The sequence below is a fragment of the Gavialis gangeticus genome, unplaced genomic scaffold (assembly GCF_001723915.1).
Source record: "Gavialis gangeticus isolate Ggan-Ray unplaced genomic scaffold, GavGan_comp1, whole genome shotgun sequence".
In the NCBI taxonomy this organism is placed as follows: domain Eukaryota; kingdom Metazoa; phylum Chordata; order Crocodylia; family Gavialidae; genus Gavialis; species Gavialis gangeticus.
Genome location: NW_017728994.1, coordinates 27028874 through 27041744, shown reverse-complemented (window position 1 = coordinate 27041744; position 12871 = coordinate 27028874). Strand labels below are relative to the sequence as shown.

The 12871-nt window shown below is 42.3% G+C and overlaps 1 protein-coding gene across 6 annotated transcripts in view; it reads right to left on the bottom strand.

Annotated features, from left to right (window-relative positions):
* Window positions 1–12871, bottom strand: part of PPP3CB (protein phosphatase 3 catalytic subunit beta) — a 118514-nt gene that overhangs the window by 39757 nt on the left and 65886 nt on the right. For all 6 annotated transcript variants that reach the window (XM_019502441.1, XM_019502442.1, XM_019502437.1 and 3 more), the window contains exons 6-8: window positions 1113–1252; window positions 938–1015; window positions 745–839 (exon numbers count right to left, since the gene is read on the bottom strand). In XM_019502441.1, coding sequence (XP_019357986.1) covers window positions 745–839; window positions 938–1015; window positions 1113–1252 — 313 coding nt within the window. The remainder of the gene's footprint in view (window positions 1–744; window positions 840–937; window positions 1016–1112; window positions 1253–12871) is intronic.

The following is a 12871-nucleotide window of genomic DNA, read 5'->3' as shown; positions in this document are numbered from 1 at the left end:
GTCCCTCCTCAATTGTACAAAATGCAGTATCTGCCATGTCTATCAACTGAATCCCATCACTCCCTCCTTTGCTTTGCTCTACCAGCTCACCATTTATAATGAAATTTAAGCTTTTAGACGTCATGTTCAAAGCTCTATATACTGTTGTGCTGCCCTCTTCCACCCTACCTATTCCAGGCTTAGGCTGCCTCCATTGGAATGAAGGCCAGCCCTCCATTCCAATATTCCTGGTTTGCCTTCCCATTTTTGCTTCCCACACAATTATTTCCATGTCTTCTTACCCATAAACCCCTATGCACAGTGCAAATTCCTGAGCTGATTTCATGGTCCCTGCCCAAGCAACATTTAACATTTCATTTCTGTCAGGCTTCATACCATGAACTCAGCTAAACCATATATAAATTGTTGCTGCTTTTCTTTAGACTTTGAGCAACTCTGTAAGCACAGAACATCCTTTCCTGTCTGCATTTGGTTGGTGCCTCTATAAATATTAACTTCTAAAAAGGGAAAAGCATACTTATTTTATCATTGGTTGATTTGAGCACAAAGGCCATCCTGTACAGTTATTTTTACATGTCTATGCATATATGCCATGTGCATCTTGCATACTCTGTAAGTTTGACTCAAGGGTTTTTTGGTTTGCTTTTTTAGAGAACAGCACTGATATTTGAATAGTGCTTCTGTCACCAGACTATTTTGGGAAAGATTTAATGTAATATAATTTTCTTAGTAATAAATTCTTACCTTTATTATTGTAGACATCCAAGTAATTAGGTGCCGAAAAAATTGTTATTAATGATGGGAACCCTGTAGTTTGACTTTTTCTGTACATTCTATAGCTGTAAAACCAAATAACTTAATTTGCATCATAAAGAATAAGTGATGATTTTGTATTTTGCATTGTTAAGTAATTTCTGGAAGGATACAAAATACTTACCCTGCATCTTGTGCTTCGTGTGCTCTAATAATTGACAACAAATTATTATTTTGCAAAAATTCGCAAACTGCTGGGTAGCTGTGAAATAAAAACAGCTATGAGTAAAATCAACCTTTTCTAAAGATACATAATTCTTAATACTAAAATGTCAATTAAATCCTAAATTGCTTTTTACCTATAAAAATAGGAACATCCTCTGACTGTATTGTGACTGAAGTGCTCTTGTGAGTTTTCATTTCCAAAATCTTCTGAGGGATCAGACCACAGTAAGTCACACATTGGTCCAAACGCAGGAGGCTCTTTAAATCTATCTAGCTGTTTAAAAAAAACAAACACCACAAATCTGATTTGAATACTGAATAGGTCAGTTTTCCTCTTTATCTGTATAATTACGTACTTAATCCCTGTCACTTCTTTTTCCCTATTATGTAAAGCAGAAAGAATTCAAACACTCAGGTGAAGACTTGAGCACACAACCATTAAAACCATGTGAATTACTGGCCATATTCAGAAGAGAGGGATCTTCCAGAATGGTGTGTGTGCTATGAGAAAATAAATTTATACAGATGGACCCAAATTGTCTTTTCTCAGCTGCACCAAATAAATCAGACTGGAAACAATAGTGGGAATTATTAACAGCACAGAAAACAAAATGGATAAAAGATGATATAAAACCATAGCAGCCAGCAGAGCCAGACAATCCAATATCACATCCAAAGAAATTAACATCTCTACAATGTATTGTTTATAAAGTAGTGAAGAGATGGATAGCTTGAGTCTTCACAGACTTTTTCTTTTGTACAAAGTTTTATTGCTGTGCCACAACACTGCCATGGACCTTGGTGGGGAGAGAGGCCTTGAACACTTCTGGAGGAGTTTTATCTTTTTTCTTTAAGAAATGCCTGTTCTGATCCATTTGGAAACTTGTTTCAGTGGCTTGTTACCTTTCCAGTGACCACATGAAGAAAAACAAAATAGAGCATCTGCTATGCAAAAGGAAAGAATCCTGATCATAGGAAAGTAGGGCTGGAAGGAAATGCATAAGGTCATTTAGTCTAGCCCCCTGCCAAATGCAGGATTGTGCCCAGCTAAACCATCCAAGTCACGTGTCTGTCTAACCTGCTCTTTAAAATTTCCACAGATGGAAATTCCACAACTTCTCTAGGTGACCTGTCCCAATGACTGACCACCCACATAGTCAGAAAGTTCTTACTAATATCCAGCCTAAATTTTCTCTGCTTAAATTAAGGCCACTGCTCCTAGTTCTGGTCTCCTACAGCCACAGATAAAAAGCTAATCTCCAACCTCTTTATAACCTCCCTTCAGGTATTTGAAGATTTATCAACTCCCCCCTCAGTCTTCTCTTCTGTATGTTATACTTGAGATCACACTTCAGAATTCCCCTAATTGATATCAGATATGCAAGTTGCAAAATAAAGATCAAATAAGCTTTATAATAACTCCAGTTTGTTCACAGGGTGACTTCATCCACGAAATGTAGGAAAAGTTCTTTGAGGGATATTGCATTAATCTCATTTTACCTCCCATGCCAAAGATGACTTTCATGGTGCTAGACAACACTTAACTTTTCATGACAGGTTCGAAGGGAGGTTTGGTGAGCAACTGAAGAACTTTCTTTAGCCTGTAACAGTCAGTAGGGACCCACTGCAATATGGAACCAGGAGCAGTGCCAATCTGTTTCATACCCTGGAAAGTCTGAGCCACCTGTAACATAAGTGGAGAGGTCCAGTTCTTTACAAATCCCTGCCAGAACGAAAACCAGGCAGGTTTCAACTGAATTTTATGTTGGGATTTATTCCTAAAGTGTTAATAATCCAAAGGATAACAATCTCCATTCTGCATGATAGAACGCTGACTGGAATTTTTCTGGACTGATGAAGCAAATTCATTAACTGCCTGGGGCATCTTAGTTACTGCAGACTAAAACATCAAGTTTATCAGCCAACTGCAATAGGTTTAGTACAAGGTCTTCACTGAGGCATCTACAGAAGAAAGATTGTACTGCCTGGATTAACATCTGGAAAGCAAAGGACTGCAAGCCCAGAAAAAGGAGCTTAGAGAAACATTCTAGATTGATTTTTCTAAAATTTTCTCTATGCTCTTGACCAGAATGGAGAGAAGGCACCAGTATACATCAAAACATTCAGTTCCTGGAAACCACACATCTTTCGTCCAAGTTACCTTCTCACAGCATCTAGAAAAAATATGCTGGCCTTTTAGTTTTTATTTTTATGAAGAAAATAGGTTAATTTTTTTTAGGAAAACAGGTTGTAGAAAGCTATTCTGCTTAAACACCTATTTAAATATACAGTATATGACTATAGCTCCTATTTCAATTAATAGAAATTTCTGATCTAGCAGTTGGCACATTTTTAAAGACTTATCCAAAACATAAGAAGCTGGCTTGTGAACTGTTCCATATACAGACTGTACTCACAGCTACATAAGACTCTAAGCACTTGTCACATGGGAAATGTTAACTAAGAATTTGTCCACATGGGAAGTTATTTCAGACTAGTTAATTCCTGATCAACAACCTGGGAGGATGTTTTATTCCGAAGTTGTTGAACCCGCTTGCTTTAGACAGTAATTAATTCAGAATGAAGCATTCTTATTAAAGCATAATACCACTGACACAATGTGTTAATCAAAGTTATTCTGCTTTAAATTCACATCCGATATTAATCTGAATTCTCTGTGTTGACAAGTCCTAAAGCTGTGAGACTTAATTGTTCCTAAAGACAATGCATTAAACCCTACCTTGAATGTTTTAATTCAGGAGTAGCATGATCCTGGACGTGGATTAAGCTACAAATGAAAGTCACTTTATTTCTAAATAAGAGCACCCCAATTAGATGCACAATAAACTTGTGCATACTGACTTGCTGGCTTTAGGCAATTTGTCATTCCTTTCTTGAGAGTCCCTGTATAAATAGAGACCTACCTAAGTCATGGTGAGACAACAAGTTTTTTTGTGACCTGCTCACAGCACAGAGCCGCGTGCATTTCACAGCAGGGCATTTCACAGCAACCCCGCCCCTCACTGACCATTGGCTGAGGGCACCTTCATTCAATCTATGTCACTACTGTTTTCTTTGCCCTGTCCCTCACCACTGATTGGCAGAGGGTGCGCCTTCACTCAGTCTAATCACTACCGCTTCTTTTGCCCTGCCCCTCACAGCTGATTGGTGGAGAGCACCTTCACTCAGTCTACCTCACTACCATTTGGGGGTTTTTTGGTTGATTTCACAGAAAATCAGAGCCCATGCCAGATTTCCTGGCAATGGTGGACAACACATTTTTTTGAGGTTTCTGTGAAACTGTAATTTGGGTAGGTCCCTATGTATACAGGCATCCCAAGAACAATGCGAGAGGTGGATCAGGGGGTTTGTCGTCAAATGTGTTGTCAACAAAAAGGAGATTTCAAGCAAGACAGAGAGCAAAGATGTGAGAGATTACAGACAGACTCCCAGTAATGGCTCCATTAGAGTTTCTGTTTAAAAGAAGGGCATGAGACATGCTGGGTATGTTGGAAGAGAACTGGCTTTAATCAGGCAGAGATTCTGGGATGAGGAAATAAGGGAAGAAAGGATACAGGTTAGAAGGGAAGCCTACAAAGAGAGATGGGACTGGAACCCAGCAGTGATGTGCAATATGAGGATGAAGAAAGAAGAACAGAGAGGGGTACTGGGGAGGGAAGTGAGGCCAGTTGAGCAAGGAAACTGAGGACAAGAAAGCTAATAATGCCTGGGGAACAGGAGACTGGGACAGAAAATCTGGATGGGTAGGAGTAAAATGTATTAGGGCAGGAGGCTATACTAGGACCAAGAGACTGAGGTGGGAAAATTGGAACACACTAGATGAGGAGAAGAAGAGAAGGAACAAGGGGTGCAATAGATATAGGACTGGGACAGGAAGAAGTTTGCAAGAGATAAAACAAAAGGGGTCAAAGTTTGGGAGAATGGGCAGCAGAGTCTATACATGCTAAAGCACCTTTAGAGCTTGGAATAAAATCTAAGATTCCTGCATCTCTCCACTCCTCTTTCAGCAAGTATTGGTGAAAGCCAATGTCTGTCTCCCCTAACCCTCTACTGCTGGTATAACTATCAACCTGCTACTAAACCAAATCAAATGACAGAGGTCTTCATGGCATAACCAAAGTTTAAGCCTGCTCAGGGCCTGCACAGGTTTCAATGTAGTTCCTCATGATTAATCTGGTTTTCAGTTTGCTTTCTTAGAAACTTAGGTAGTTACACAAATAAAACAACAACAAGACACTATTATTAAGGTTCTAAGATAAAGCACTCAGAAGTAAGGAAATGCCCAAATGAAGGCTGCCTGTGCAACTTTAATCTGGACCACTTGCAAGTATATTTTATGACAGGGCTTCAATTACAAAATCATCCAACCTTTTTCCCCATAGAATCTTGTCTCATCCAATGAACAAAATGAACACACCTTGCTTGCTGAGAATCTATTATTTTATTTTCTCCTTGGTGTTCAATGTGTGGTCCCTACCTTATTTACGAAACATTATTCAAATTCTGCTATGGAGACAAAATTATTCTTTTTTTAAAGGTTTTCCAGGGCATACACTGCTACAGTACCAGAGTGCTTCACAAACATAAATGAATAGAAGAACCATTCTCTCCATTTTTATGGACAGGAAAGGGAGTCAGGGAGTGACTAAGCTCAAACATATCCATTCATTTTGGGAAGGGGATGAGAGTGGCGCTTGGGACACGCCTGCCAAAAAGTCTGGCCCCCATTGACTTAAAATTTGGAAAGCGACATAATAAAATTAAGTTTTCCAGTCAATTGCCTTCTCCACAATTTTGAAAAACAGGATGGGTACTACAAAGAACCCTTAAAAAAATCAGTCTCTATGAGGAAATGGAGAAATGAACTGCATCATATTTGAGAAAACGTACGTTAATCAAAGATGCAAAGAGAAAAAGGTGACGGCTTAGAACATAAGTATCCTTTCACAGCACAGAACTACTATTCCTAACTCCTAAAACAGTTGTGCAAAACGTAACAAATTTAGGCACCATGAAATAAAGGAAAAGACGTACAGTGCAAAATATATTAAAGCAAAACCTCCAAACAATAGTATTCATAAGCAATACCAACTGCTATCTAGATATACGTGACAAAAAAAAAACAATGTTTTTATTCCAATATATTAATCTGCTAAAGCAATAACAAATGTTCAACTTGTATCTTATAAAATAAAACAAATTATTCAAGGAAAGGTTTCTATATTGATCAATGAAAGCATTACAGTGGCTGCTTGATTTATTATATGTACTTATACACATTTCTGTCTTAAAAATTATTCTCAAATGCTGCATTTGCCATCAGTCATCATTTTTAAAGGTAAAATACAACCAAAATAGTTACTATTGGTATGAACAGACATAAAACTAAACCATTTTAAAGTGTGTGTGTGTGTGGGGGGGGTTATGGAACTGTATTTGGGATTGCTGTAGAGCTAAACTCCTGCAACTTTAAAGCCTGAGTAAAACAGGTTTAAAGGTACAGTGGTTTGGCTTCTTTATAGACTGGAAGAGAGAGGTCAGACAAAATAGTTATAGCAGATCATCTGTAAAGGACCCAAATTAAGTGTTTTTCCATCTAAATCCTAAATCACAAAAAAAAAGAAAGAGATAACATTTCACAGTAAAAATAAACAGCCTAAAACTCTGTCACCTAGAGCATTCTGAGAAAGCAGCCATAACACCTTCCAATTAAATTAAATTACATTTTTAATATACAGTAGTCAGAAAACATCTCCATCAGTTTGACTAATTTTAGACCAGTGAATACTTTTACAACTGTGTCCATTGTACACATTCAGAAACCAAATAAAACAGTAACAGCAATCAGAATCCAAACAATTCCCAGCCAAAGACTAATAAGCTATCATTCTTTATTTTATACCATTACCTGGATTAACTTTTATAACCCTCGTTGACCTAATTTGAGCTCATTAACTTCCTATGGCAGGGGACCGGACTTGATGATCCTATGATTCACTGACTCTATGATTAACCCCTAAAGTCCTCAATGGATTGAAGGCAGGTTAAATATGCACCTTACAGGATGAACTAAGTCAGAGATGCATGATCAAAGAATCATAGAAAATCAGGGTTGGAAGAGACTTCAGGAGGTTATCTAGTCCAACACCCTGCTCAAAGCTGGAACATCCCCAACTAGATCATCCTAGCCAAGGATGGACATTTCACAACCTCTCTTGGTATCCTGTTTCAGTGCTTTACTACCCACCTCATGAGGAAGTTTTTTCCTAATATCTAACCTAAACTTTCTTTGCTGCAGTTTGAGATCATTGCTCCTTGTTCTGTCATCTGCCACTACTGAGAACAGTCTAGCTCAGGGGTGGACAAAATAGCCCTGCCCCTGCTATCCGGCCCACAGGGCCCCTAAAAAATTTAGAAAATTTATATTTATCTGTCTTTAGTTCTGTCAAAAATGACAGGAACTAGGGGCAGTAGGACCCAGGGGAAGCCTGGTGGGCTCCCACAACTGCAGGGCCCACCTGGCCCCGCCCCCCCAGCCTGAGGCCCCAGCAGGGGCTTCTGGCCCAGGACCATGTGGCTGCACCAGCACCAGAAACTCGGGTAAGGGGGGAGGGCAGGGGAAGACCCTGGACAGGGAAGGAGCCCGGGGAAAAGCAGCCCCTCCCCTGCTCCGTGACCAGCGCTGCAGCCATTTGCAGCCTGTGTGGGGTTGCCTGTGCCTGCTCAGGACAGTCCCACGCAGGCTGCAAGCAGCTGCAGCAGGAAGTGCCAGCCATGGGGTGGGGGAGGGTCTGCTTTTCCCCCATGCTCAGCACTAGCTCGTTCCCTGCCAGGGAGCAAGGAGTCAGGGCTGCACGCTGCCCCTGCCTGTACCGCAGGGCTGGGGGGCACTGGGAGTGAGCAGGTGCACAGGGCCCATACTGGTGTCCCAGGGCCAGTGCTGGCAGGGCCCACAGCAGGGCAGCAGGTGTACAGGGTCCTGGCGGGCAGGGGCCCTATGAAGCCCGGCTAGCCTCCCCCTCACCCTGCTGGTGCAGCCCTGCCCAGCTCCATAGACCCCTGCCATCCTGTGCCCTGCTCTGGGCCCCACCAGTGCTGGCCCTGAGACATTGGTCCCAAGATGGTGACCGGGGGGCGGGGCTACCCTTGCATCCCTTGACAGCTTGCCAAAACTGGGTGAACGGCCCTCTGCCTGAAATAATTGCCCACCCCTGGTCTAGCTCCATTCTCTTTGGAACCTCCCTTCAGGTAGTTGAGGACTGCTATTAAATCCTCCCTGTCTTTTCTTATGCAGACTAAATAAGCCCAGTTCCTTCAATCTCTCCTCATAAGTCATGTGCCCTAAGCCCCTAAACATTTTTGCTGTCCTCCACTGGACTCTCTCCAATTTGTCCACATCCTTTCTGTAGTGGTGGGCCCAAAACTGGACACAGTACTCCAGATGTGGCCTTACTACTGCGGAACAGAGAGGAATAATCACTTCCCTCGATCCACTGGCAACGCTCCTACTAAGCAGCCCAATATGGCATTAGCCTTCTTTGCAACAAGGGCGCACTGTTGGTTTATATTCTGCTTACTGCCCTCTGCCCTTTTCTGCAGAGCTCCTGCTTAGCCAGTCAGTCCCTAGCTGTACCAGTACATGGGATTGTTCTGTCCTAAGTGCAGAACTTTGCACTTGTCCTAACTGAATTTCGTAAGATTTCTTTTGGTTCAGTCCTCCAATTTGTCGAGGTCTCTCTGAATCCTAGCCCTACACTTCAGCGTATCTACTACTCCCCGCTGCTTGGTGGAAGTAGTAGCATTCATAAGCAGCAGCTTACTTCATCAGATGCACCTGCCTTCAGCCTGACTTCAGACTAATGCAGGAAACTAATGCTCTCTTTCCTGTTCTTCCTCCTTCCTACCCAACCTGCCTCTCCCGGCAGTGCTCCTTTTTTTCCTCCCCCTTCTTTACCTTTCTATTCCAATCACTGCCTTCTTTCTATTTAAAAGCTCTGCCTCTTTCAGTCTCTTCATAGTATCTGATAAAATAAGCTTCTCCTTATGGAAGCATACACATCTCTGATTTAGTTAGTCTATAAGGTGCAAATCTACCCTGCCTTCTTCCTGACATGAGACAGCCAAGGCCTATTAAATAAGACAGCAATTTTTCTGGGAGGCAGTCATTTCATGTGGCAGAATACAAAGCTTTCTAAATCTCTCTCTCTCAAGAGTTCTGAACGTCCACCTTTCTTTGCAATGGGGTTTGGATAATGAAGCTGAATGCTGACAATTAAATATCAGTATTATATATTATTTACAATCTAGTTGAACAGCAAAGAAGGACACTCTAAGAAAAATCTGCACAATCTCCCAAGTCATCTCACTTGGGTGTCTCACAAATGCAAAGCTCAGATTCTGGATCAAACTTGAAAGGATGACCTTACTTGCCCATTGGCTCATTTGTCACCAGACCCTCACAAAAGAACAGCTCTCTAAGCATACCTTTTGCAGTCTGAAACCCAGATGCCTTGCTGGATTATACCTGTATACTTAATATTCTTGATGACCACAGGAGCAAGTTGATGTTTCTCCAACAACAATTTTATTAAAATTCCTCTTCCCAAACAGGCTCTTTTCTTTTCTTTTTTTTGAAAACTACCCCTATTTCTGGTCTTCATCAGGAAACACACATGGATACCCTGCTTAACTTTTAAATACTTCATATGTTTTCAGAATCAGAATTCAGTAACTCCCAGAAGAAGCTGTCCAAACAGACATGCCAGGAGGAAAGAAAGAATAAGCAGTAAATCCCAAGAGAACATAGGAGTGGTATAGTGACACATAGCAACAGTTTAGAATAAAGCAAGAAATATAATGACAATGCGCATCTCTTTCTGCAGGACTGAGCTTCCTTTAAGAATTCCTCTCCCAAATCAAACACAAACCTAAAGGTCTTGCAGGATTTAGATAAAAATCACCACCTGATAACAACTTCTCAACCTGCTTTTGGAAAACGTATGCTGGTGGGCTTGGGAAAGGTTGTTTCCATTTTCACTTTTGTTAACCATTATTTTCTCCAAGGAAAATACTAAGGCCTTGTCACAATGGTACTGCTTATTCAATTAATTCTCCTTCCTTCTCTCCACCTCCATCATAGGAGACACAGTTTGAAATTCATGCTTGCACTGTGATACTCTGGAGCGTATAGAGTATGTGTCCCCTATTGTTTAATATTTACAGTTTGTATCCATTCCCACCCCATTCTACACTTTAGTTTATTAACCACGCAGTGAAACAAAATACCAATGCAATCACTGAAATACCTGCAAAGATCAGGCTGTTCCAGATTTCAGCATCATAGGGAGTGCACAGAAGTTGCATTTTTCACCATTTTAAGTACTTTATTGCCATGACTTAACAGAAATGCACAGCTTTACAGCGCTTTAAAAATGGATATGGCGCTTTTAATACCTCATTTAACAAGAGTTAATTTAAATTTGAAGCACTGTATTTTATACCACTTTAGCAACCTACAGTGTTTTAACTAACTTCTCTAGGCGAGTCAAATTTCTGGTGATTCCGCCAGAATCCCATGGGCTTAGTGCTCAGTATCCTCCTTAGCGGTCCTCCAGCACCACCAGGGTAGCCCAAGAGCACTAAGTTAAGGCTGCAAAAGCCAGCAACTCACCCTGCTCCTGGCAGGTAACTGAGACAGCAGCATGCCCTCCACCCTCCCCTGCCTCCACCGAGACCCTTTGTGGCTGGGGACCAGAGGCTTGAAGCACAGCCAGGTGAGAGCTATTGCCTGGTCTCGTGGCAGACATGATGCTCACTTCCAGCAGAGGTGGGGGGACAGGGGGGAGGAAGAGACATGCTGCAGGTGGGATACACACACCCCCTGAGATCCTGCACAGATGAGGACCAGACCCTTGGAGCCTGGCTGTCAGTCTGGATGAGAGCTGCTGCTCCACTGGTGACACAGTGTCTGCTCCCAGTGCAGGGGGAAGGGGAAGGGGAGGGGGAGGTAGGCTGAGAGGCTGAGTGACAGCCTCTCATCCCAGCTCTGCCTTCTCCACTGGTCTGGTGCTGTTCAGTTTCCTGCAGCTCTAGCAGGCTGAAAAGCACCCCCACCCCACCCCACCAAATACTGTGCTCCTCTCACATTTAAGAATGCTGTAACTTTCCAGAGCTATAAAAAGTGCTCTAAATTACAGCGCTGTAAAACATGCATGGAGCACTTCTGTACACACCCATACTCAATTAGAAGTTAAATACAACTGGAGAATGGCACCCTGTAAGAAACAGAAGGGAGATATGGAGAACAAATTTAACGAACAAAATTGATAAGATGGGAAAAGAAATAAATACACATTTAAAAAGTGGGTAAAAAGCAAATTTGGGGGTTGTCATTTGTACCTTTAAGCTGCATATCCTTAATCTGATTTTACAGAACATTCCTGCTAGTTTGTTCTTTGCTACGACAGCTAATCATCTCTTCCTACATTTAGCTTTTCTCCTTCGAAACAGTCTTCCATATATCACTTTCCCCATGAATATGTAAACTCAGTTTTTCATCCAACTTTTCCTGTATTCCCAAGGCTCTTTGAATCATTACCTCTGCTTCAGTCTTAAACCAGTTGATCTCCCATCCACCAAAACTGTTTCCTGTCACCAAACACAGCAGAAATAGCACCGAATCCCAACTGGGACTGACCGAAACCTGGGATCCATTCATAGCTAAGCAGCTCTGGGCCTAAGGGCAAGAACATATTAGGTCCCTAATTCAGTGTGAAAACTAGGAAGCTGCTTAATCATAATTATACACTAATAACCTCAGATACATTTGTTTTTAATCAACTGAACTGTTAGACGAAAGCTACTCAACCTTTGGCCTGAGGCACTGCTCAGTGGATGCAAGGTACCCCTCTATGATTTTTGTGAAGTAAGTGATAAGCCATTTCAAAAACTATTTATATATTACCATGCTTACTTTCTTTTAGAGGGGCCAGGCAGTGGGGGTGGGGGGCTGGCCAAGCAGGGACAAGCCAGAGCTATGACTTATCTGCTTATCTCCTTAAACTTCGCTTATTCCCCTTCAAAGGGTCTGGCAGCACCCCAGGGTTACTCACTAATCACTGTGTTGAACTACGCTTACAAGTTTCCCAGTTTTTGAAAAAAAACCAAATGTACTGAACACAAATTTTTGGCTAATAAACAAAATTCAATCAGTTGGTCTGACAAGTAGAAAACCCATGAGATCATAGCCATATACAACAGTTTGAATGACATTTCCCCTTTCATATTAAAAATGAATCCTACTCTTCTACTACAAGACACATGCCATCATGAGCAAATTTCTTCTTGAGGTGCACCGATATATCAGTCCATATCAGACTGGCACTGATAAAAGGAAAATAACATTACTGGCCATAGGCTTTTTTTGGCCGGTCTAGCTGATAACGTCACCAATAAATGCTGTGTGCATGCATACAGCCACAGCATGCATGCAGCCAGGAATACAGCCTGGCAGCTTGAGAAGCAGCATCCAGCCGGTAAGTCTGTGGGAAGGAAGAGGTGTGGGGAGGGGGCAGATAGAGGACCCTACTGTGAGGGAGGAAGTGGGGCTGAGGCAGAGGTAAGTGCTGCCCAGCCACGGTGGGGTGGGGCATGGGACAGATCTGCGGGCGGCTCATCCAGAGGGTATGGAGGGGGCAGCTCCCTACCGCTGCACACCCTCCTGGGGGTGGTATGGGTGACATGTGCTCCCTGGATTTGTGTGTGGGGTAAATGTCGGCTGCCCGCTGTGGGCTTGGGACTGGGGACTGCGCTAGCTTCTTCTCTGCAGAGGGGCTGGGCCAGGACTGTGCTCAGGGCGGGTTGCAGCAGCACT